Source organism: Balaenoptera borealis (genome assembly GCF_965194805.1).
Source record: "Balaenoptera borealis genome assembly, chromosome: 9".
NCBI lineage: Eukaryota > Metazoa > Chordata > Mammalia > Artiodactyla > Balaenopteridae > Balaenoptera > Balaenoptera borealis.
The window spans coordinates 114843891-114870271 of NC_138873.1; the positions used below are offsets into that span (position 1 = coordinate 114843891).

General features: G+C 37.7%; 1 protein-coding gene across 4 annotated transcripts in view; it reads left to right on the top strand.

Moving 5' to 3' along the window:
• MEI4 (meiotic double-stranded break formation protein 4) overlaps window positions 1-26381 on the top strand; it is a 256245-nt gene that overhangs the window by 158849 nt on the left and 71015 nt on the right. For 2 of the 4 annotated variants that reach the window (XM_082405080.1, XM_082405079.1), the window contains exon 4: window positions 5432-5563. The exons of 1 other annotated variant lie outside the window; for it this stretch is intronic. In XM_082405080.1, the coding sequence (XP_082261206.1) occupies window positions 5432-5563 (132 nt within the window). Of the gene's footprint in view, window positions 1-5431; window positions 5564-24787; window positions 24868-26381 lie in introns of those variants that run through there. One more of the 4 variants, XM_082405082.1, reaches the window with a different exon arrangement.

Sequence of the window (26381 nt, forward strand, 5' to 3'; positions counted from 1 at the left end):
TGTCCTCAGCCAGAACCTCACTTAGTTGATTTACCCAGAGTTTCATCCCTGAAGGATCTGACCTTTTGGTCATCTTGCCTCATGAGGTTGCTGTAGTATTCTATTTATTTCTGCCACTTGGACGTGTCAGAAATAGAGGGCGGTCCCTGGCTTCCAGATGTAATCTTCCCTGCTGACATGGCATTGTAAATGCCTGTTTTCCTCCACCATAGAGGTCAATTGCACCAGCCAACACAGGAACTTCTTTTTTGCCGTTGGTACAGTGGCATGAAGAAATTCATATAGCCAGGTGGAAATCTCAGCTTCCAGTTGACGAAGCCATTGTTCGGTCCTTTGGTCGGAACCATTTTCACTTGGTTATGTAGACCTCTAAGACAAGATCCAATGCCACAAGGATGGGAATAACACTTTTCCAATATATCATTAGATGTAATATTGAGAGTTCCCAGCCTTACTTTCATACCTTGGCTCCTGAACCTGTGTATTCTGGATGTGGGAGAAAGAGCATCGGATATTGGTCACTGGTTTAGAACATAAGTTTCCTATCACTCAGTCTTATAAGAAGTAGTATTCTAGCTGGAACTAATTGTTCAAGGAAAATTTGCTTCTGTTTTTAGTTCCCGCTTGATCCCAATTTTGTATCTATTACAACTACTTGATGATGGAGTATTGCTGTGTATACCTAACCTTAGGTAACACCCAGTTCAGATGAGCAGCTCTGGGCGTATAGTCACTTGGTGTCCCACTATCAGGCACTCATTCAGTCATTACTGGGGCCAAATAGCATAAGCAAGGAGTTTTTCTTTTTTCTATAAAGGGTAATATTTACTTGTCAAGAAAGTTATGACTTTCTTCCCAAACCTAAGTGCCCCCCCCTTGTGATCGTCTCATTAGGGTCAGCTACAGGTGTACTGATTAGCTCCAGGAATATTGGCTCTTACTGGTCATAAGGTCCATGTGGCAGAGCCTCTTGTTCCCCAACGTAGACCAGCTAGAGATCTTAATATGCTCCTCTGGGCCCTTCTCAAAGTTCACAGCCTTGTGGTTTCTCAATTATATGCATCTGAGTAGAAAACCAAAGAAATATATGTTGCCTCAAATATCCAGAGACCCATCAAGCATTGTATCTGTTCATTAGTGATAGTAAGTACATCTAAAGCAACATGTTTTTCACTTTAGGGGTGTATTCCCACATGCCTAAGACCCAGAAACTGCCCAAGTGTTTCAGGCACCTGAATTCTGGGGTTCCCTCTCTGGAATGCATGTGATTTACCAGGGCCCTCAAAACCCCTGCCATATCAGCATGATGTCATCAGTACAGTGCACTGGCACGATGTCCTGTGGAACGTTTCAATGATCAGAATCCTATGAACTATTAAATAATGGCCCGGAGCCAGCAAGTTGACATAGCCTTAATAGGACAGGAAAAGTGCCCTGCTGTCTCCTAGGTGAATGCAAACCCCCAGATCAAGACCTGTCTAACATGGATCAGAGGCAGGGAGCTACATCTGGAACAGTAATTAGCACTGTGTAATTACAAACACCACCCGATTAATTTTGTGATAATTCACTGTTATTCTCCAAGATCCTTCAATGTCCTGCACAGGTCAAATAGGCAAATTTATTGGGCATGTGGTAGGAATTTCCACCCCTGAAAATTTCAAGACTTCATCTTGGCACTGAGCTCTGTGAATCTTCCAGGTGGATATATAGATCCAAGCACCTTTGGGAAGACTGAGTTTACAGCAATGACTCCCTAAACCAGTGGGTCACCAAGATAGCATCCCGCTGCATCTACTAGAATTAAGAACCTGGAAACGCAGGAAGCCTCTGAACCAGCTGCAGGATAAGCCAGAACTGTGCCGCCTCTGCTACAGTCCGCGCCAGCAAAACGCATGCCCTGAGCCCACTTCTCTTCTTCCGTAATGTACTGCTAAATCCGGTTCTCAAATGAGCGCTCAGATTGGCAGAACTCAAACCTCATCCAAAATCCTAACTGCAGAGGAATCTGGGGAAATTTATTTCTAGCTCCTCTGTCCCTGAAATGCAGAAAGATGTGCTAGAGTAGAAAATGATGGCGTGGGTGTTGGCAGGTCCTTCCGTGGTTTCCGCTGCAGTTGCCTCATGCGTGATGTGAGCCCAGGCCTCCACGTCAGCCTCTCTCAAAGTTCCACTGCATTTACAAAAGGGCAAGTGACAGTTAAAATGTAAGGAAGAAGAGAGGCCATTTTATAATAATATTCACAGAATTTTAAATCACCTTAATGGCTCTGTACTTAGTCTTTGCTCTCGATTGAACCTCAGTCATATTGGGGAGACAGTCACGGTTCATAGCTGTATTGTGGAAAATCTCTTTGTGGTGAACTTTCCTTCTCAGCAATGTCCTCTAAAAGGACTGTATTAACTCTAGACAAATGGATTTTATTTCTAGTATTTAACTTCTTAAGGGTCAATGAATTACACGTATAACCTTCAATGCTTTTACATTATTATCCTACATTATAACATTTAACACTTATTCGGCACTTACTTGGGGCTGGACACTATGTTAATCAGTTTTGCTGTCTAACTTAATATGCACAATTCTATGTAGTGGGTGCTGTCCCAGTCACTGTTTTGCAGATGTGTAAGCTGAGACATAAAAGGTTAAGTAAGTTGTTAGTACAAGTTAGTAGGCATGGAGTTGGGATTTGACTCAGGCAGTGTTGGGCTCCAGAGTCTGCAGCCTACCCTGTCACACTTTCATTTCATCCCCATTCTGTAAAGTCCCTTTCAGTTTATGGTGAAATTTTTCTTCTCTTTAAGTTATCTCCTAAAGATTAAATATTCAGGAAAAAAGATAAATAAACAATTAAAGCATCAGTGAAATACTCAACCGAAGTTTTTTAGAGCTTAGGTAAAAGTACTCTTTTTTCAGGTACAAATTAAAATGTTGTAAAACATGTGACATATAATAAGTCATACTGGAGAGTTACAAAAGATGGGAGTCTTAGCTAATTACATTGTTAGGAAATAACAATGATAAATAACTATGATTTTCTATGATAATAAATTGATGTGGTTTTAGTTTTAACTTTGATAAGTTGATTTCAAAAATTATTATTAACAGCTAGTTATGCATGTCCAGATTTATAATAGAAATTTCTTTTGAAGTCTATAATCCATTCACTTCCTTAGTGTCACTGATTAACTTTTAAAGTTAAAGTATATTATTAAAATATCAGTTTGAGAAATATCTATATTAAGTATACATCGTAAAGGACACAGATGGCATTTCCTAGTTTCATATGGCATTAGTTATTTAAGCATTGTCATTTAAACATTTTACATATAAAAGCAGTGTCTCCTCAATAGGATTTTAAGCCCATAGAGAACAATGGCAAGGCAGATGCTGTTTCTGTGTTTTGAGATACACCTTGAAGCCTCCATTCTCCCAGATATATTAAAGGAAAGATTTAATGAAATTCCAGATATGAGTTATATGCAACTTAATGTGAATTATAATCAAATGGCCTTTCTCCTCCTAACTATAGGGGATATAGTTCATTGTCTCCCATGATCCTTTGAAATGTATTTAATGACGAGTTCTTTTGCTGCCTCTAGATGAAAATTCAGAGTCCCACATTTCTTTCTCCTCACTCTAAAACATTGTGACTTTAGACTTTTGACTAGTGGAGAATAAACACCCACGCCCATACCCACACCTGTCCCTCTGCAACGTGGAGGTGGGACTCTCCCCCAAAAACGTCTTCAAACTTTTTCCTCTTACCCTGTTTATCCACCTCTACCTCTATATCTCCATATCTATTGGGTGGGCCAAAAGGTTCGTTTGATTTTTTTCCGTAAGATGGCTATAGTAGCACTTAGTTGTCTTTAACTTCATTCGAAACAATTTTGTTAAGACTGTATGTGACAGCTGTCATATCAACGTGCTTTTAAAAAAAAGACATCAAAATTGGTGAATTTTTGTGTAGCCATTCTAATATTGAAGATGGAAGAAAAAAAAGCAACAGTTTGGCATATTATGCTTTATTATTTAAAGAAATGTAAAAATGCAACAGAAACACACGAAAAGATTTGTGCAGTGTGTGGAAAAGGTGCTGTGACTGATCGAACATGTCAAAAGTGGTTTGAGAAGTTTCTTGCTGGAGATTTCTCGCTGGATGATGCTCCATGGTCGGGTAGACCAGTCGAAGTTGATAGCGATCAAATCGAAACAATAATTGAGACGTTATACCACGCGGGAGATAGCCAACATACTCAAATCCGACTTAGTCAGATCAAGCATTGAAAATCATTTGCACCAGCTTGGTTATGTGAATCGCTTTGATGTTTGGGTTCCACATAAGTTAAGTGAACAAAACCTTCTTGACCATATTTCCACATGCAATTCTCTACTAAAATGTGATGAAAACATTCCATTTTAAAAACAAACTGTGACGGGCAATGAAAAGTGGATACTGTACAACTATGTGGCACAGAAGAGATCGTGGGGCAAGTGAAATGAATCACCACCAACTATACCAAAGGCAGGTCTTCATCCAGAGAAGGTGATGTTGTGTATATGGTGGGATTGGAAGGGAGTCCTCTATTACGAGCTTCTTCCAGAAAACCAAACGATTAATTCCAACAAGGACTGCCCCCAGTTAGACCAACTGAAAGCAGCACTCAATGAAAAGTGTCCAGAATTAGTCAACAGAAAACACATAATCTTCCATCAGGATAACGCAAGACTACATGTTTCTTTGATGACCAGGCAAAAATTGTTACAGCTTGGCTGGGAAGTTCTGATTCATCCGCCCTATTCACCAGACATTGCACCTTCAGATTTCCATTGATTTAGGTCTTTACAAAATTCTCTTAATGGAAAAAATTTCCATTCCCTGGAAGACTGTAAAAGGTACCTGGAACAGTTCTTTGCTCAAAAAAATAAAATGTTTTGGATAGATGGAATTATGAAGTTGCCTGAAAAATGGCAGAAGGTAGTGGAGCAAAAGGGTGAATATGTTGTTCAATAAAGTTCTTGGTGAAAATGAAAGCTGCGTCTTTTATTTTTACTTAAAAAAACAAAGGCACTTTTTGCCCCACCCAATATATTTAGTGGGTAAGGGCTTGAGAGTCTTGTTTTATCATCTTGATTCATTCTGTATGTACTCTGTCTAAATGATATGATCTTTTGGTTCTTCAGCTAAAACTTCCATTTTAGCACCTTGTCACACATTTCAAAATATTAACTGCTATAAAATTTCATTACTTCTATTATGATAATCTGTCTGTTTCACAGTTTTGCTTGAGACTGACCCAGAATTATGTTGACACTTTTTGTACTCCCTGCAGCATGGAACTCAGCAGTAAATTTTAGAAAGTGCCCATTAAATATATTTTGAGCTAACTTGATAGAAAATAGAAACCTACTCATTTTGATCTTTAGTTTCAGGTGCAGCAGTATGTCTCTGAGAGTCTGGTAACCCTGGGAAGTTGCAGCTTGTTGAGAAAATCTATAATATCTCTGCTTCTGTCAGAAGTAAACAGCTTTGCTGATGATCTGGGCGCCATCAATCAGGTACATATAACTTGACACTGTAACTTTCATTTATAGTTAATGCAGCTGTAGACTTTTCTTTCCCTTTCTCCTCCCCTCTCTTTTTGCCAGGCTGATATTTTAGTCGTTACCTTATTTCTAATGTACATAAATACTGTTGCTGCCTGCTGAAATTACAGAAAGATATTTTCAGAAAATAGTTTTCAAAATAATGCCATTTTATCATCCTTACTGGTATATATGTGCCAAAGGTGTCACTAGTGATGGCAAAGGAATAGCCTTAAACCTCTCCAAGAAGGCAGTGTGTTCCTAAAGCAAAGCAGTGAGAGGAAAGTGAACAGGAGAGGATGATAAATGGAGAACAGCCTCTGACCAGTGGTTCTTATTCCTAATTGCTCATGACACTCATGTGGCTAACTTTAAATATTCCGTTGCCAAGCCATATGCCAATCGAGTTAAATGGAGGTCTCTGGGGTTAAGACGCAGGTATTGGTATTGTTAAAGTTCTCCAGATGATTCCAGTGTGCAACCAAGGTTGAAAACAATGCTCTTTTATCTGTGCAGAATCTTATGTCACTGCTGACAAATGTGTCTAAGGAACAGAAGTCATTCCCATGTTTTTTTTTTTTTTAAGCTGGTGTATCTTTTTTTTTTTAATTAATTTATTTATTTATTTATTTATGGCTGTGTTGGGTCTTTGTTTCTGTGCGAGGGCTTCCTCTAGTTGTGGCGAGCGGGGGCCACTCTTCATCGCGGTGCGCGGGTCTCTCACTATCGCGGCCTCTCTTGTTGCGGAGCACAGGCTCCAGACGTGCAGGCTCAGTAATTGTGGCTCACGGGCCTAGTTGCTCTGCGGCATGTGGGATCTTCCCAGACCAGGTCTCGAACCCATGTCCCCTGCATTGGCAGGCAGATTCTCAACCACTGCGCCACCAGGGAAGCCCCATTCCCATGTTTTAATGTTGACAGTGGCATATTATGTGTTCACTTTCTCAGCTCACTTAATATTATTATTGTTTCTGTGGTTAGAATTAAGCACAAATAAAGGAAATCAGAGACAGAAATGTTTTGGTAAAGAGAAAAATTAATAAGAGAAATATATATATATATTTATATAATATTAAATGCTTTTAACCAAGTTCTTACGTCTAAGTTCTCTACATTTAATAACATATTCCAAAATATTATATAATCTACTTGAATTCAGTCAGTGTCATGGTAAATCATCTAGTCAGCAGTTTTTCAAGTGACTGTTAAATGGTGAACACTTGAAAGAGCTCTGTTAGATATATTTTTTAAAAGTAGTTGTTACTGATCTCAAGGAGCTAAAAATCCATTTGAGAAAGAAATAAGGCACATTTACTAGTGGAAAAAAACAGTGAAGTGTTAAAATGCATGGTGCCGTTTGTAGGAGCTCCAAGATCAAGGAAGTGATCAAGGTAGTTTGCAAGTCCCTGAAAAGATTTCATGAAAAAGGAACAGCTTGAAAAATGGATTTGAATTGAAAAGGAGAGAATACATAATGTTGAGGCACTGGGTGTTAGTTTTAAAAAGTGTGCCCAGAATTCTGAGGAAACAATGTGAGGTCATGGCATTAAAAATAGGAGGCAATGTGGGAAATTAATTTGATGGAATCAGATTTGTGTGGAGAATAACAAAACACAGAAAAGAAAATTTTATTTACATATTCTCATTTAATTTTTACCAAAATACATGAAGTAGTTATATCATTTACCTAGTTTATAGATAAAGAAGTCAAGCCTTAGAGCAGTTACGCAACTTGACCAAGGTTGCAGAAAGAACATATGCTAAGAGCCATAATTCAAACCCAGGCATTCTGATTGTTAAGCCACTTTAGAATAGAGTAACAATAACACAACAACAAGAACTAGTTTTTGGCGGGTAATATGTGTTATGCTTTACCCGAATTGTCCCATTCAATCCTTTTAGTAACCCTTCAAGATATTAGTATCGTTGTTTAAAGACAAGGAAACTATTCATCAGCATTCTTAACAATGGATAACAGAATTCACTCCAGCCAATGTAAGCAGAAAAGGATACATGAATAGCTATGGAATTGTTGAAGAAGAGACTAGGCCGTACTTTCATGAATGACCCCCGCAACTACCCAGCTGAATAGGAATAGGCTCCAAAGGAATTGCTGCCTTTGCCGTCATGACCAGGAAGCTGCCTGCTGACTCAAGGAGCTACTACTACAGACACAGGGTCCATAAAACAGTCCTGCTGCAATGTACAACAGCCAGATATATATGCCCTGTGTTGTCCTGTCTCACTATGTGATTCAGTTTCAACTAATTCAGTTTTTGTGAGTGCGTTTATTTCTAAGCCAACAACATATTCAGAACCCTAGCATCAAGGAAGTATAGAAAATGTAGTTTTATGCTTTTTCAGCTTCTTTACTCTAAAAGGGTGATAGAATGACTAATGATGTAGTCAGTCCAAGGTGTCTATCACATGTAAGGCTCAGAAATTCAGTAACATGGTGGTAAGAGATGGCGTCAGAATAGGAGGGAATACAGGGCAAAGGGCGTGAATGCAGGGAAGCCATTTATTCGGGACTCTCAATGTAATTAGTCTTCCACAAGCAGGAGTAGAAATAACCACTTGTATGTAAGAAGTGTTATCCAGAGGACTCAAGAAAAGATTTAATGTGAAGGAGAGAGAAGAATCAGTGCAAAAATTAATATTATAATAAAACTAAGAGATAGGAAAAATATCACTAAGAAGAATTAGGTAAATGGGAAGCAATGCTTCTTTGTGAGCAGAAAAAATTGAGTTTGTAAATATTGAATATGAGGAAATATTGAAATAATCTAAATATAGGCAGATGGAAATATGAAGTTAAAACTTGAGGGAAAGGAGGGGACATACATAAAAATTAGGGGAATGTCACTATATGGCAATCGTGAAATCATAGTCAGAAAGAGAACAGGGACTCAGGGAAAAGTACTGTGGCATGGGAGAGGCAGATGTACAAACAAAGAAAGAAGACAAGTTTTATTTTAATATTAGATGTTAGCTGACTATTATAAATGTCAGGCTTAAATGATTTCATTTTTCGTCAGCTATAAACAGTAATATATATTATATATAATATGGATTATGCAAAAAAATCTATAAATAAAAATATAAATATTAAAGTCATACTACATATTTTTTGACTTGCCAGTTTTATTTATGTCTCTTAGACATAGTCTTATTGTTGGACGTATAGGTCATTGCTGTATACATTTTGACCTCTGATATAAAACTTAACATTAACTATTTTCTGAAGTTGATTCTCCAATACATTTCAGAAGTTGACTTTATTGCATTAACTGCATTCAACTCTTATTGGTGATTTGCATCTCAAACTCGCATATTAAGATGATTTTTTGGAAAAAGCATAATAAAATGTCTAATTATTTTTAAAAAATAAAATTTCTTGGAACTTATTAAAAAAGTATTTAAAAAGTCATAAAGTTCATTGTTAACGGAGTAGCCTTCCCAATGTAAACAGCTAAAACTCTGGACAAATATATGACTTAGTGAATTTCAGACAATAGGCAGTACAAAATTGCAATTCCTGAAATAAGGGAAGCAAACTATGTGAGCCCCATAATTGCCTTGACTTTTGGCGTGGAGGCCCTTTCTGGACTGTGGCACAGGTGAAGCCCACAAAGTCCCCGCAGTCTCACTGAACTGATGGGGCAGAGACTGGAGTTCCAGAGAACTGATGCAGAGAATTTCTGGGTTGGGGTCATGGAGAGAAGAAGACCCTGAAAAGAAGAGCTCAAGAAATTTGAACAGAGGTTTTCTGGATTATTTGTTGAATACTAAGCTGCACATGTGTAGGAGGACACTTCACAAGGCCAAGCAAAGAAAAACTACTCAGGAAAGAAATATTACAAAGAAATTGTGAGCTGCATGATGGCCAGACCTCACACAGTGCTTGGGACCATCCAAATTCTATCCAGATATAATGGCAAGACCTTACTTAATAAGGCATTCAGTAGAGACCTTAAAATGTTACAACTTAGCAGTATAGTACTTTATAGTCCTAGGAAAAGGCTATGCTGGAGGGATTTTAACAGAGCTTGGAAACACACCTTGAAGATTTCTTGCTGATTCACAGCTAGATTAGCTGCCTGCTGGAACAACATAATACAGAAGCTCAACAATATGATATCATTAATGTCTACGTCCATTCAGACATCACAGCATGTGAAAAAGAAAGAATGTATAACTCATAGCCATGAGAAAAAGCATCGGTTAATAGAAATAGAACCAGAAATGACAGAAATAATGGAATCAGCATATAAGGACAAAGACAACTATTTATATATATATACATACATACACACACACACACACATATATATGTGTGTTAAAAGAAAAATGAAAATAAACCCCACAGAATGGGAGAAACTATTTGCAAATGATATGACTGATAAGGGGTTAATACCCAACATATATAAACAGCTGATGAAAGTCAACATCAAAAAAACCAAACAACCGGAATAAAAATATGGGCAGAAGAACTGAATAGACATTTTTCCAAAGAGGAAATGCAGATGGTCAACAGGCATATGAAAAGATGCTCAACGTAGCTAATCATCAGGGAAATTCAAATCAAAACCACAATGAGATATTATCTCACACCTGTCAGACAGGCTATCATCAAAAAGACAACAAATAACTAATGTTGGCAAGGATGTGGAGGAAAGAGAACCCTCATACACGGTTGGTGGGAATGTAAATTGATACAGCCACTATGGAAAACAGTATGGAGGTTTCTTAAAAAACTAAAAGTAAAACTACCATATGACCCCCCAGGTATATATCTGAAAAACAATAATTAGAAAAGATACATGCACCCCAATGCTCATAACAGTATTATTTATAATTGCTGAGTTATGGAAGCAACCTAAGTGTTCAGCAAGAGACGAATGGATAAAGATGTGATCCCATACACACACACACACACACACACACACACACACACACACACACACTAGAATACCATTTAGCAATAAAAAAAGAATAAAATTTTGCAGTTTGCAGCAACATGAATGGACTTGGAGAGGATTATGTTAAGTGAAATAATACAGAGAAAGATATGATATCACTTAATCTAAATAATACAACAGGGAGGGACCTTCAAGATGGCGGAGGAGTAAGACGTGGAGATCACCTTCCTCCCCACAAATACATCAAAAATACATCTACATGTGGAACAGCTCCTACAGAACACCTATTGAACGCTGGCAGAAGACCTCAGACTTCCCAAAAGGCAAGAAAATCCCCACGTACCTGGGTAGGGTAAAAGAAAAATGAAAAAACAGAGACAAAAGAATAGGGACGGGACCCACACCAGTGGGAGGGAGCTATGAAGGAGGAAAAATCCACACACTAGGAAGCCCCTTCACTGGCAGAGACAGGGGATGGGCAGAGGGAAAGTTCAGAGCCACGGAGGAGAGCGCAGCAACAGGGGTGCAGAGGGCAAAGCAGAGAGATTCCCACACAGAGGATCGGTGCCGACCAGCACTCACCAGCCTGAGAGGCTTGTCTGCTCACCCTCCGGGGCGCGCAGGGGCTGGGAGCTGAGGCTTGGGCTTCGGAGGTCACACCCCAGGGAGAGGACTGGGGTTGGCTGCCTGAACACAGTCTGAAGGGGGCTAGTGCGCCACAGCTAGCCAGGAGGGAGACCAGGAAAAAGTCTGGAGCTGCCTAAGAAGCAAGAGACAGTTGTTTCAGGGTGCACGAGGAGAAGGGATTCCTTCCCTGTCTGCCCACAGAAGGCAGAGCACTGCCTAAATGAGCTCCAGAGATGGTCGCGAGCCGTGACCATCAGCTCGAACCCCAGAGGCAGCCATGAGACGCTAAGGCTGCTGCTGCCGCCACCAAGAAGCCTGTGTGCAAGCACAGGTCACTATATACACCTCCCTCCTGGGAGCCTGTGCAGCCCGCCACCGCCAGGGTCCCGTGATCCGGGGACAACTTCCCCAGGAGAACGCACGGCGCGCCTCAGGCTGCTGCAACATCACGCTGGCCTCTGCCGCCGCAGGCTCGCCCTGCATTCCATACCCCTCCCTCCCCCCGGCCTGAGTGAGTTAGAGCCCCCTAATCAGCTGCTGCTTTAACCCCATCCTGTCTGGGCCGGAACAGAAGCCTGAGGGCAACCTACACACAGAGGCAGGGCCAAAACAAAAGCTGAACACCAGGAGCTGTGCCAACAAAGAAGAGAAAGGGAAATATCTCCCAGCAGCCTCAGGAGCATCGGATTAAATCCCCAGTCACCTTGAAGTACCCTGCATATGTGGAATACCTGAATAGACAACTAATCAACCCAAAATGGAGGGAGTAGACTTTGGGAGCAACTGTAGACTTGAGGTTTGCTGTCAGCGACTGACGTGTTTCTGATTTTTATGTTTATCTTAATATAGTTTTTAGCGCTTGCTATCATTGGTGGATTTGTTTATTGGTTTGGTTGCTCTCTTCTTTGTTTTTAATTTTTTATTTTTTTCTTTTAATAATTTTTTAATTTTAATCATTTTATTTATCTTTTTAATTTTTTTTATTATTCTTATTTTTTCTTTCATTTTTTTCTCCCTATTCTTCTGAGCCGTGTGGTTGACAGGGTCTTGGTGCTCCGGCCTGGTGTCAGGCCTGAGCCTCTGAGGTGAGAAAACCAAGTTCAGGACATTGGACCACCAGAGACCTCCCAGCCCCACATAATATCAATCGGTGAGAGGTCTCCCAGAGATCTCTGTCTCAACGCTAAGACCCACCTCCACCCAACAGCCAGCAAGTTCCAGTGCTGGACGCCCCATGCCAAACAACTAGCAAGACAGGAACACAACCCCATCCATTAGCAGAAAGACTGCCTAAAAATCGTACTAAGTTCACAGACACCACAAAACACAGCAACGGACCCAGCCCTGCCCACCAGAAAGACAAGGTCCAGCTCCACCCACCGTAACACAGACACCAGTCTCCTCCACCAGGAAGCCTACACAAGCCACTGAACCAACCTTACCCACTGGAGGCAGACACCAAAAACAACGGGAACTATGAACCGGCAGCCTGCGAAAAGGAGAACCCAAACAGTAAGTTAAGCAAAATGAAAAGACAGAGAAATATGCAGTACGTGAAGGAGCAGTGTAAAAACCCACCAGACCAAACAAATGAAGAGGAAATAGGCAGTCTACCTGAAAACCAATTCAGAGTAATGATAGTAAATATGATGCAAAATCTTGGAACTAGAATGGAGAAAATACAAGAAACGTTTAACAAGGACCTAGAAGAACTAAAGAGTAAACAAACAATGATGAACAACACAATAAATGAAGTTAAAATTCTCTAGAAGGAATCAATAGCAGAATAACTGAGGCAGAAGAATGGATAAGTGACCTGGAAGATAAAATAGTGGATATAACTACCACAGAGCAGAATAAAGAAAAAAGAATGAAAAGAATTGAGGACAATCTCAGAGACCTCTGGGACAACATTAAACATACCAACATTCAAATTATAGGGGTCCCAGAAGAAGAAGAGAAAAAGAAAGGGTCTGAGAAAGTATTTGAAGAGATTATAGTTCAAAACTTCCCTAAAATGGGAAAGGAAATAATCAACTCCAGGAAGTGCAGAAAGTCCCATGCAGGATATATCCAAGGAGAAACATGCCAAGACACATATTAATCAAACTATCAAAAATTAAATAAAAGGAAAAATACTAAAAGCAGCAAGGGAAAAGCAACAAATAACATACAAGGGAATCCCCATAAGGTTAACAGCTGCTCTTTCAGCAAAAACTCTGCAAGCCAGAAGGGAGTGGCAGGACATATTTAAAATGATGAAAGGGAAAAACCTACAACCAAGATTACTCTACCCAGCAAGAATCTCATTTAGATTTGACGGAGAAATTAAAATCTTTACAGACAAACAAAAGCTAAGAGAATTCAGCACCACCAAACCAGCTTTACAACAAATGCTAAAGGAACTTCTCTAGGCAGGAAACACAAAAGAGGGAAAATACCTATGAAAACAAACCCAAAACAATTAAGAAAATGGTAATAAGAACATACATGTTGATAATGACCTTAAATGTAAATAGATTAAATGCTCCAACCAAAAGCCATAGACTGGCTGAATGGATACAAAAACAAGACCCATATATATATAGTGTCTATGGGAGACCCACTTCAGATCTAGGGACACATACAGGCTGAAATTGAGGGTATGGAAAAAGATATTCCATGCAAATGGAAATCAAAAGAAACCAGGAGTAGCAATTCTCATATCAGACAAAATAGACTTTAAAATAAAGACTATTACAAGAGACGAAGAAGGACACTACATAATGATTAAGGGATCAATCCAAGAAGAAAGTATAACAATTGTAAATATTTATGCACCCAACATAGGAGCACCTCAATACATAAGGCAAATGCTAACAGCCATAAAAGGAGAAATTGACAGTAACACAGTAATAGTAGGGGACTTTAACAACCCACTTTCACCAATGGACAGATCATCCAAAATGAAAGTACATAAGGAAACACAAGCTTTAAAAGACACATTAAACAAGATGGAGTTAATTGATATTTATAGGACATTCCATCCAAAAACAACAGAATACACTTTCTTCTCAAGTGCTCATGGAACATTCTCCAGGGTAGATCATATCTTGGGTCACAAATCAAGCCTTGGTAAATTTAAGAAATTTGAAATCGTATCAAGTATCTTTCCGACCACAACGCTCTGAGACTAGATATCAATCACAGGAAAAAATGTGTAAAAAATACAAACACATGGAGGCTAAACAATACACTACTAAATAACCAAGAGATCACTGAAGAAATCAAAGAGGAAATCAAAAAATACCTAGAAACAAATGACAGTGAAAGCACAGCGACCCAAAACCTATGGGATGCAGCAAAAGCAGTTCTAAGAGGGAAGTTCATAGCAATACAATCTTACCTCAAGAAACAAGAAAAATCTCAAATAAACAACAGAACCTTACACCTAAAGCATCTAGAGAAGGAAGAACAAAAAACTCCCAAAGTTAGCAGAAGGAAAGAAATCATAAAGATCAGATCAGAAACAAATGAAAAAGAAATGAAGAAAACAATAGCAAAGATCAATAAAACTAAAGCTGGTTCTTTGAGAAGATAAACAAAATTGATAAACCATTAGCCAGACTCATCGAGAAAAAAAAGGGAGAAGACTCGAATCCACAGAATTAGAAATGAAAAAGGAGAAGTAACAACTGACACCGCAGAAATACAAAGAATCATGAGGGATTACTACAAGCAACTATATGCCAATAAAATGGACAACCTGGAAAAAATGGAAAAATTCTTAGAAAAGTACAACCTTCTGGACTGTACCAGGAAGAAATAGAAAATATAAACAGACCAATCACAAGCACTGAAATTGAGATTGTGATTAAAAATCTTTGAGCAAACAAAATCCCAGGCCAGATGGCTTCACAGGAGAATTGTATCAAACGTTTAGCGAAGAGCTAACACCTATCCTTCTCAAACTCTTCCAAAATATAGCAGAGGGAGGAACTCATTCTACTAGTTCCTCTAGCAAAACAATAGTAGAACAGGATATAAGAGCACATTAAAAGTATCATACACCATGGTCAAGTGGGGTTTATCCCACAAATGCAAGGATTCTTCAATATAAGCAAATCAATCAATATGATACAACATATTAACAAACTGAAGGATAAAAGCCATATGATAATCTCAATAGATGCAGAAAAAGCTTTCAACAAATTTCAACATCGATTTATGATAAAAATTCTCCAGAAAGTAGGCATAGAGGGAACTTACCTCAACATAATAACGGTCAATATATGACAAACCCATAGCCAACATCGTTTTCAATGGTGAAAAACTGAAAGCATTTCCTCTAAAATTAGGAACAAGACAAGTATGCCCACTTTCACCACTGTTATTCCACATCCTTTTGGAAGTTTTAGCCACAGCAATCAGAGAAGAAAAAGAAATAAAAGGAATCCAAATTAGGAAAGAAGAAGTAAAACTGTCACTTTTTGCAGTGACATGATACTATACATAGAGAATCCTAAAGATGCTACCAGAAAACTACTACAGTAATCAATGAATTTGGGAAAGTAGCAGGATACAAAATTAATGCACAGAAATCTCTTGCATTCCTATACACTAACGACGAAAAATCTGAAAGAGAAATTAAGGAAACACGTCCATTTACCATTGCAACAAAAAGAATAAAATACCTCGGAATAAAACTACCTAAGGAGACAAAAGACCTTTATGCAGAAACCTATAAGACAGTGATGAAAGAAATTAAAGACAATACAAACAGATGGAGAGATATACCATGTTCCTAGATTGGAAGAATCAACATTGTGAAAATGACTATAGTACCCAAAGCAATCTACAGATACAGATTCAGTGCAATCCGTATCAAACTACCAGTGGCATTTTTCCCAGAACTAGAACAAAACATTTCACAATTTGTATGGAAACACAAAAGACCCCGAATAGCCAAAGCAATCTTGAGAAAGAAAAACGGAGCTGGAGGAATCAGGCACCCTGACTTCAAATTATACTACAAAGCTACAGTAATCAAGACAGTATGGTACTGGCACAAAAACAGAAACATAGATCAATGGAACAATATAGAAAGCCCAGAGATAAACCCACACACATGTGGTTACCTTATCTTTCATAAAGGAGGCAAGAATACACAGTGGAGAAAGACAGCCTCTTCAATAAGTGTTGCTGGGAAAAGTGGACAGGTACATGTAAAAGACTGAAATTAGAACACTCCCTAACACCATACTCAAAAATAAACTCAGAATGGGTTAAAGACCTAAATGTAAGGCCAGACACTATAAAACTCTTAGAGGAAAACATAGGCAGAACACTCTATGACATAAATCACAGCAAGATCCTTTTTGACCCACCTCCTAGAGAAATGGAAATAAAAACATAAGTAAACAAATGTGACCCAATGAAACTTAAAAGCTTTTGCACAGCAAAGGAAAACATAAACAAGACGAAAAGACAACCCTCAAAATGGGAGAAAATGTTTGCAAATGAAGCAAATGACAAAGGATTAATCTCCAAGATTTACAAGCAGCTCATGCAGCTCAATATCAATAAAACAACCCAATCCAAAAATGGGCAGAAGGTCTAAATAAACATTTCTCCAAAGAAGATACACAGATTGCCCACAAACACATGAAGGAATGCTCAACATCACTAATCATTAGAGAAATGCATATTAAAACTACAATGAGGTATCACCTCACACCGGTCAGAATAGCCATCATCAAAAAATCTACAAACAATAAATGCTGGAGAGGGTGTGGAGAAAAGGGAACCCTCTTGCACTTTTTGTGGGAATTTAAATTGATACAGCCACTATGGAGAACAGTATGGAGTTTCCTTAAAAAACTAAAAATAGAACTACCATATGATCTAGCAATCCCACTACTGGGCATATACCCTGAGAAAACCATAATTCAAAATGAGTCATGTACCACAATGTTCATTGCAGCACTGTTTACAATAGCCAGGACATGGAAGCATCCTAAGTGTCCATTGACAGATGAATGGATAAAGACGATGTGGCACATATATACAATGGAATATTACTCAGCCATAAAAAGAAACGAAATTGAGATATTTGTAGTGAGATGGATAGACCTAGAGACTGTCATACTGAGTGAAGTAAGTCAGAAAACAAAAAACAAATACCGTATGCTAACACATATATGTGGAATCAAAAAAAAAAAAAAGTGGTTCCTAAGAACCTAGGTGCAGGACAGGAATAAAAACACAGACGTAGGGAATGGACTTGAGGACACAGGGAAGGGCAAGGGTAAGCTGGGACGAAGTGAGAGAGTGGCATGAACATATATACACTGCCAAATGTAAAATAGATAGCTAGTGGGAAGCAGCTGCATCGCACAGAGCAGCTCGGTGCTTTGTGACCACCTAGAGGGGTGGGATAGGGAGGGTGGGAGGGAGACTCAAGAGGGAAGGGATATGGAGATATATGTATATATATATAGCTGATTCACTTTGTTATACAGAAATAACCCAACATTGTAAAGCAATTATACTCCAATAAAGATGTTAAAAAAAAAAGAATCAAAAAAAAAAAGTGAATAAAACAAAAAAGAAGCAGACGTACAGAGAACAAACTAGTGGTTACCAATGGGGAGAAGGAAGGGGTAGGGGCAATATAAGGGTAGGAGGAAAGCAAGGGTTATTATGGGATTACATAAAATCATGTATGAAACTTTTGAAAATTGTAAAGCATTATAAAATTTAAGGAACCTTTCATTCAATTAAAAAGAAAATATGAATAATAAGGAGAAAATAGGAAATTTCAACATAAATATAAAAGCACTGTATACCAATAAAGCTGTTAAAAATATAACAGATAAATATAAACATGAAAAAAATTTTGACAATAATCTCAACAATTTAGATTAAACACACACATCCCTTGAAATTTGAAAATTACGAAAACTGACTCAAGAAGAAGTAGAAAACCTAAATTACCCTATGCTTATTAAATAAAGTGTATTTAAATTTATAAACTTCTCTACAAATGCATTTAAGGAAGAAATAATAGCGCTCTTAAACAAACTCTGTTTAGAGAATGGAAGAATAGGGAACATTTCTAACTCATTTCATGAGACCATAAGTACTTCAGTATCAAAACCAGACTGACATTACAAGGAAAAACAAAAACAAACTCAGAATATCTCAGATGAACACGGAAGTAAAATCCTTACTGCATATTAATAGAATCCAACAGCATACAAAAAAATACTACATGATCATCAGGTGGTATTTATCCCAGGAATGCAATGTTTTTTTCTCATTCATAAACAATCAATATAATTCATAATATTAACAGAAAACCCATATTATCCGAGTATATGCAGAAAAATCAGTTGCCAAAATTCACCACCCGTTCATGATTTTTTAGAAAAAATACAAAAGTAAGAATATAAGGAAACTTCCTCAACTTAAGAAATTTTGTTTTTTATGAAAAACCTACAGATATCCCAACGGTGAAAGACTAAATACTTTCCCCCCAAGATGAGAAACAAGGGAGGGATGTCCTCTCTCATCTCTTCTAGTTATCATTGTACTGGACCTCCTTACCATTGCAATAAGGCTGCTGTACTTTGAGAAAGGAAGAAGTAAAACTATATTTAGAATCAACATGACCAGGAACAGAGAAAATCCTAGGGTTTACCAAAAAGCTACCAAGTAGATAATCCTGCAGTAGAGCACACACATACGGCCAATTGGTTGTAGACATATCTTAAGGTAATTCGATCAGGAAAGAATGGATCAACAATTCAATAAAAAAATGAGCAAAAGATTTAAACACATGAAAAGATATATACTAATGGATAGTAAATACATGAATAATGTGCAGTTTGATTAGTCAGAAGAGAAATACAATGGGCGGTTACAAGAATGGCTAAAATTTTAAAGGCTAACAATACCAAATTTTACTAGGGTTGTAGGAAGTCATAAATTGCTAGTGAGCATTTAAAACAGACTGGCAGTTCCTCAGAAAGTCAATCATATGCTTACCACATGGCCTAGCAATTAATTCAGCAGCTACGTTGACAAGAGCAATTGTCTGTGAATGTTCATAGTATCCTTAATCTTGAGTATTAATCTGAAAATGACTCATTTCCACTGACAGGAGGATCAATGAGTAAATTATCTTAAACACACTTAGTAGAATATTATTCAGCCATAAAATGTATTGAGTCAATGATACACACGACCGCGTGAATGAACCTAAAACATACCAGGCTAAGAACAATAAACCAGACCCAAAACAACATGTATGGTTTGACTAAAGTTCTAGTAAGTTCTGGAACAGGCAAAATTAATGTATGGCAGAAGATACCAAAGTAGTGGTTCATTCGAAGGGGGGCCTGGGATTGACTAAAAACGAGCAGGAAGGACTGGAGTGGGCTTACAGGGCACCTGCAAGTGTCACAACTCATCAAAATAGGCACTGAAGTTTGGGCATTCCACCGTGTGTAAACTATACCTCAATTAAAAGACATTATTTGAAATTTAAGAGTTTTTTCTGAATCCAAAATAACTATAATCATATAATTTTCTCAGTGCTTTTATAAAGTGAGTGCTTTAGCTCACTTTAAAGACTTTCTTTGTTGATATCATAACGAATGCAAAGATGTCACCAAGGACTTTATGAAAAACAATTTTAGTTTTTAGTGATAGAAAGTTTTCCAAGTGGTCATTAAGTCAAAAACTATAAATATATATAATTCAGTGTGTGTATGAATCTGATTCCATTTCCAATGTATTTGTATATCAGAAGCAGGAGAGATCCTGTTTTATATAATTAGTGGAAATTCAATAATAATTACTATTGTAGATATTTACTGAGCCTTACTGTATATCAAACACTATTCTAAACATTTCGTACTCCTCCAGGGCTTTTACATATATTTTTTGTTTAAAATAGCTATTACAATGGAATATTACTTGGCCATAAAAAGAAATCTTGCCATTTAGGATAACATGGATGGATCTAGAAGGTGTTATGCTAAGTGAAATAAGTCAAATACCTGATGATCTCACTTATATATAGAATCTAAAAAACAAACAAACAATATAATACAAAAGTAGACTTATAGATACAGAGAACAAATGGGTGGTTGCCAGGGCAGCTGGGAAATAGGTGAACGAGATTAAGAGGTACAAACCTCCAGTTATAAAATAAATAAGTTACTGACTGCCCACCTTAGTTCTTTGTATTTCACTGACACAGTTTTTATTTTAACTTGTCTTCATCTGGTATGCATATTGTCTCACCTATTTTTATAGAGGATATATTATAGTAGATAATATATTTGTGTCAATTTTAATATATCCTTCATATGTAATCTGTGAACCAGATTTATGACAAAGTGGGCTTGTATCCTCTTATTTTGTTATCCTTTTCTATAGCTGCGCTTATTTGAATGCAGTTTTCTTAGGTCTTGAAAAAGTTGTTTACATGATACTGAGCATAAAACTGTCCTAATATCTTGACAAATTATGTTTTTTATATTCTGCTGTTGGAGTCTTTTCTTTATCAGTTGATTAAAATTAAGAATTTGTGTCTGTCATTCATTTTTGGAGTGACAGAATCTTCTCACCACAGTTATTGTATATTCACCACCTTGTGACATAATCACCTTGATTTTCTATTTGTTTTTGAAATAACTTTGAAAAGGTGGCTCCCATAGGATTCCTTAGACGGCTGACATATTGATTTTCTAAGGGCCTGCATTGTTTGGCTGTTCAAAACAGAGAACAAAATCAAGACATTGATTTTAATTTTTTTATCCTTATGCCATTGGGACTTTGTGTTGGAAAATTTTGTAACTCCTTCTTTGAATGGCTTTCTTCCTCTTTTCAGATAGAATTCAAGCAGCTGCCATCTAGGAAAAGCCAGCCAGTACACAAATAGTTACAGAGAATGCACGGGGTGGATATCGCTATAAAAAACATTACACATGTTTTTAGTAAGTTTTCTGTTTTTTTTTGTTTTTTGGTTTTTTTTTATTTTATATTTATTTTTGGCTGCATTGGGTCTTCGTTTCTGTTCAAGGGCTTTCTCCAGTTGCGGCAAGCGGGGGCCACTCTTCATCGCGGTGCGCGGGCCTCTCACTATCGCGGCCTCTCTTGTTGCGGAGCACAGGCTCCAGACGCGCAGGCTCAGTAGTTGTGGCTCACGGGCCCAGTTGCTCTGCGACATGTGGGATCCTCCCGGACCAGGGCTCGAACCCGTGTTCCCTGCATTGGCAGGCGGATTCTCAACCACTGCGCCACCAGGGAAGCCCAAGTTTTCTGTTTTATTTATTAGAATTTTATTAATAAGTTTATAGGTTTGTCTAGATATCTAGATGGTACCCGATTTTCACAGAATCATCCTTTTGATCAGGCATTACAAAAATATTATACTACTGAAAGCTGGTTTATCAGTATATTTTATTTTTAAATTTTAACAAAAGTGGAGTGTTCTGTTAATGCCGAAAGGCAACATGGAAAAAGAGGCATAACTGTTTAGTTTATACTTTATATGAATGTTGAAGAATCCTAACTCCAATCCTGTCTCCAATTTGGGCCTCATTAACAAACCAGTTGCCTTGAGGCGAGAATAAGTAGGAAGGTGGCAAAGATAGTATTTTTTGAAGAAACTGAAATCAATAGAAAGACCATTTCTATGTTGTTTCAAGTAAAATCGGATAGGCAGAAATAGAGAGTCCAGAAACAAGGCAGAAAGTAGACAATACAGAGGTTCAGTGAGGGTCAGGCTTATCCAGGCAAAATCGCTGCCCATACCTAACGTGTGAGCACACTCATGATTGGATTGTCAGATTGAATCCTATGAATCAGAGAGACCTTATTCAATACCAGCTTAACTAGTTATTTCAAAGAGATAGAAAATCACAGGGCAAAGGTGAATCAGAGCGAGATGTGGGACATTCTCTGTGTTTCCCAGGGTCCTTGTTGGGAGATGTGTCTCTCTATCCTCGAACAGTAGGTGAGGTCCCCAAGTGAGATTTTGTGGGGTTTCTCACACAGAGGGAGCTTCAAGTTGTTAAACATCTCCATTTTATAACCCGGAGAATTTTACAGCCTGTATGACCATCTTCAAGGAGCTATGTCTCATAGATGCTGGGTCCATTTAAATAAGTAATTCTTTTGCTAGGATTGTCCCACTAAGGATGTTCCATAGATAAAATTTCCCCCTACTAGCAAATACCAGGAGGTCCATGTGAGGAGGAGATAGGCCTAATCATCAGCTTCTTGTCTTTCTCCCGGGGGGCATATCCCCAGTAAGTACCAGCAGCTGTGTCTTCTTCCTCCCAACTGGCTGTCAAGTTCCCAAGGCCTCGGTGTGCTAGAATTGTTTATGGAACCAAGACAGCTGAAAAAGAAAATGTTTTTATAAAGGTGTATTTCAGTTGTTCACGTGGTAAACAGGGTTATGGTATTTCCCTCAAAAAATCTGTAAAATTTATCATTATAATTATATAATATTATATATTGTACAATGAACTGCATACCAAGAAGAAGAGATAAACAATCCAATAGAAAAGTGAGGTAACAATATGAAAAGGCACTTTAATAGAAGGGAAAACACAGAAGGAAAATTAACCTGAATGATGATCAACCTCAGCAGTTCCATGAAATGCAAGTCTAGAAAACAATGAGATGTTTCATACCGATTCTATTGATATTAACTTAAAAAAAAAAGATAACTTGGCAACAACATCAGGTGTTAGTGATTGTGTGGGGAAATGGAGTTTATCACCGGGTAAGGTTAAAGATATATATGCTCTAAGATACTTTGTATACTGTACAAAGGACACCTGTACAGGGATGTGTGTGATAACATTTCTGAAGTAGCTAAAACTTGGAAATAACATTGTCCCTTTTCAAAAGATGGCTGGATGCGGTATGGCAAAAATGAATATTCTGTAGCAGTTAAGATGAATAAATTAGGTCTTCGTGTGTCAACAGTGATAAATTTTGAAAGCATAATTGTTGACTTATAGGGAAGAAGGAAGTATCCAAGGAGGAGAGATACTCAAATAAACCAGTTTTGAAAATTATATACACAAAACAACTTTAACAAACACACACACACACGAAACAGTTCTCCAGTATATTCATACTTCTAAAGTTTATTTTAAAAATACGGAATCTGAAGTGAATATAAGAAAAATATCAATGAGTGTTACAAATACATAGTTTGTATACTCAAGAGCTATGCTTTTTATATTGTGAAATATTTTTATGTTGAAAAAATATTTCAGAATTAAAAATCCAAAATAGATTCTAAAAGAAAAAGTCTCTGAGCATCAGAACTATATTCATTTAAAACGAAACTTCAGTTTTTTGTTGTTTTTTTTTATAAGTAGAATTTCTTTATTATTATTTTTTTAATAATTTTTTTTTTAAATTTATTTATGGCTGTGTTGGGTCTTCGTTTCTGTGCGAGGGCTTTCTCTAGTTGTGGCAAGCGGGGGCCACTCTTCATCGCAGTGCGCGGGCCTCTCACTGTCACGGCCTCTCTTGTTGCGGAGCACAGGCTCCAGACGCGCAGGCTCAGTAGTTGTGGCTCACGGGCCCAGTTGCTCCGCGGCATGTGGGGTCTTCCCAGACCAGGGCTCGAACCCGCGTCCCCTGCATCGGCAGGCAGACTCTCAACCACTGCGCCACCAGGGAAGCCCGAAACTTCAATTTTTAATGGCTTTTTTACAGAAATATTTTCTCCTTAGGTACAGTTCACACCTCTCAGCATGTTTTGGGGTATAGTAGCCAAGCTATTAGAAATGGCAATGCTTTTGGAATATTGATAAGGTTGGGGTGAAGTCTGAATTTAGAGTATTATATGCCTACTCATATTAAATACTTTATAAACCTAATGTTTACAAAGTAAATGAAATTTCTACATGAAAACAGATATTTTTAATTGGAAGTAAAGCATATTAGCAAAAGAAAGCTAAAAAACTCACCTCCTTACATCAGGAAGCATTTTTACTTTTCAAATGTCTGTTTAACTTGTTAAATAAAATAAAAGCTAAGCAACACATTTATAAAAATAGAACATGCGAATTAAGGATTCTGAATCTGGAATGAGTTTATGCATACTTTCTCCAAAGCAAACTAATTTTTTACATCAGGGCAAAATGTGGCAACAAAATAATCATTTTTAGTAAGATAAAGAGAAAAGTAATTATAGCTCAGTGCAAGAAACAGCTGACCTATTTCAGTTGAGAGAGAAACCATATTGTTTTCTCAAATGATGCATATTTTGATCATCTCTAAGATCTGGGAAGCCTGGTGCAGTCAGCAGTCAATCCATCAGAGAGAATAGAGTTTGCATCAAACTGTGCTCAAGTGGACAGTATAGGGATTAGGGGTCCTCAGCATGGCTTTTCCCTTTTTATTTTGAATTTGTTAACAAGGACTTAGAAATTCCCAATAATGAGCTCTATTTTAGATTAGCACAATTTTTCCTTTACCAGTGTTTTTGATGCAAATAATAATTTATTAGGTAAGGATGAAATAAGGCTTAAAATTTGTCAAAATATACTATTGGCCTAAACGTTTCCACATCACTGAATGCCTTTTCGTAGCTACTTCTTATTAAGAAAAAACTTCTATCTATCAGCTCAACTGGCAACAAAGATGAACGTTATCTGGGGCATTTGCCACATGGAGGCTGGATCTTTTTAAGAGATGGCTCCAAGGGTAAGTGAAATTATTTTGGCTAAGAGCACGAGCTTTGGAATCAGATGCTTGGTTAAAATGCCACGTGACTTCTGAAGTAGTCTGTCTTGTCGACACGTCAAACTTGAAGGCTCTAGAATGAGTTATAAACTTACAGGCAATGCAGAGGAACATGTTAAATTAACCATGAGGAAACCTTTGGTAAAATCCAGCCTGTATAGGAAAAACAACTTATTTTCCCAACAAATAGATTGTATTATAGAGAGAAGAAGTGGAAGGGGGAGAAAGAGAGGAATAAGGAGGCTATATTTTAAGACAGTGTCTGCCCAAAAGCTTGGGCAGAAACATCTCTGGCAAGCAGACTGGGAGCAGGGCCTTGATGAGCTGGAAAGTGTGGCAGGAATCCTATAGATGTTTGGTTTTGTATCTGCTTTCTCTCCAGTGCCTTCTGTAATGGTCACGGTCATGTCAATGTGCACCAGTAGCATGAATGGTTAAAACTGAGAGACACCTAGTGTCTCTGGCAAAAAGCAGTGAGAAATGAGAGCGGGGGAGGATAGGGGGGAGATGGGAGGAGCAAACATAAATTCTGATTGTCTTTGAGAGACATTAGGTAGCATGTGTTTTGTTTTTGTTTTTGTTTTTTTCTATTTCCAAGATTGGTTTCACAGGTTTGACTATTATAAGTTTCTGTGGTGGTGGGATGTAAAAATAATTAGCCTTTTAGAAACCTGCTAAAGTTTTGGACACTGTGCTTACTTCAAATAAATGCTTTATGGTAGAATGGCATGCAGGTGGTGAGTATTTAAAATAAAACACCATTACAGTGTTTCTATGGAGTATGGCTTCCACTTAGATAATATTACTGAGAAGTTAACACTGGATAAATAAGTGGATGTTTTATTTTTGTCTAAAAGTAAAATTTCTTTAGATCTATTTAAGATGCCTTATTTTGCAAAATCTTCTCTATTACCATAATATCCTCATTAAATGTTTGGTAACTTTAATTACCCATTTTTTTCTGTTTAAATTCAAAGCCATAGGCCTGTTGAGAAAAAACAACCAAGGAGAAAGCTATAAAAACATAGGCTGACTTTTTTATTTAAAAAAATCTATTAAAGAACAAGTAGTTCAAAATAACCATTTGAATCCCTGCCTAGTTCATGCTAGAGGGCATAATCAATTTGTAAGAAAGACAAAGGCCAGGGTGATTTATCACTAAAGGCCATACATTACTACGTACTTGTGAGTATTTTGATGGCCTCTATGTTCTAATTTCAGAAGCCATATCTGAAGAGGCTGTGACAAGGCAACTCAAAGTATGAAAATGAGTTATTCTTAAAAATGACATTTTCAAGTAATTATTAATTTACTCATGATTTGATCATAATGAAGACGGAGATGTAATAGAATTGGGGAAATGTGGGGACATAGAGCCGAGTGCCAGCTGGGAGCCCTGGGTTCTGGTCTGGCTCCATCATTAACTAGTTTAGTGGCTTTGGAAAATCCACTCCTCTGAGCTTAATTCTAAAATC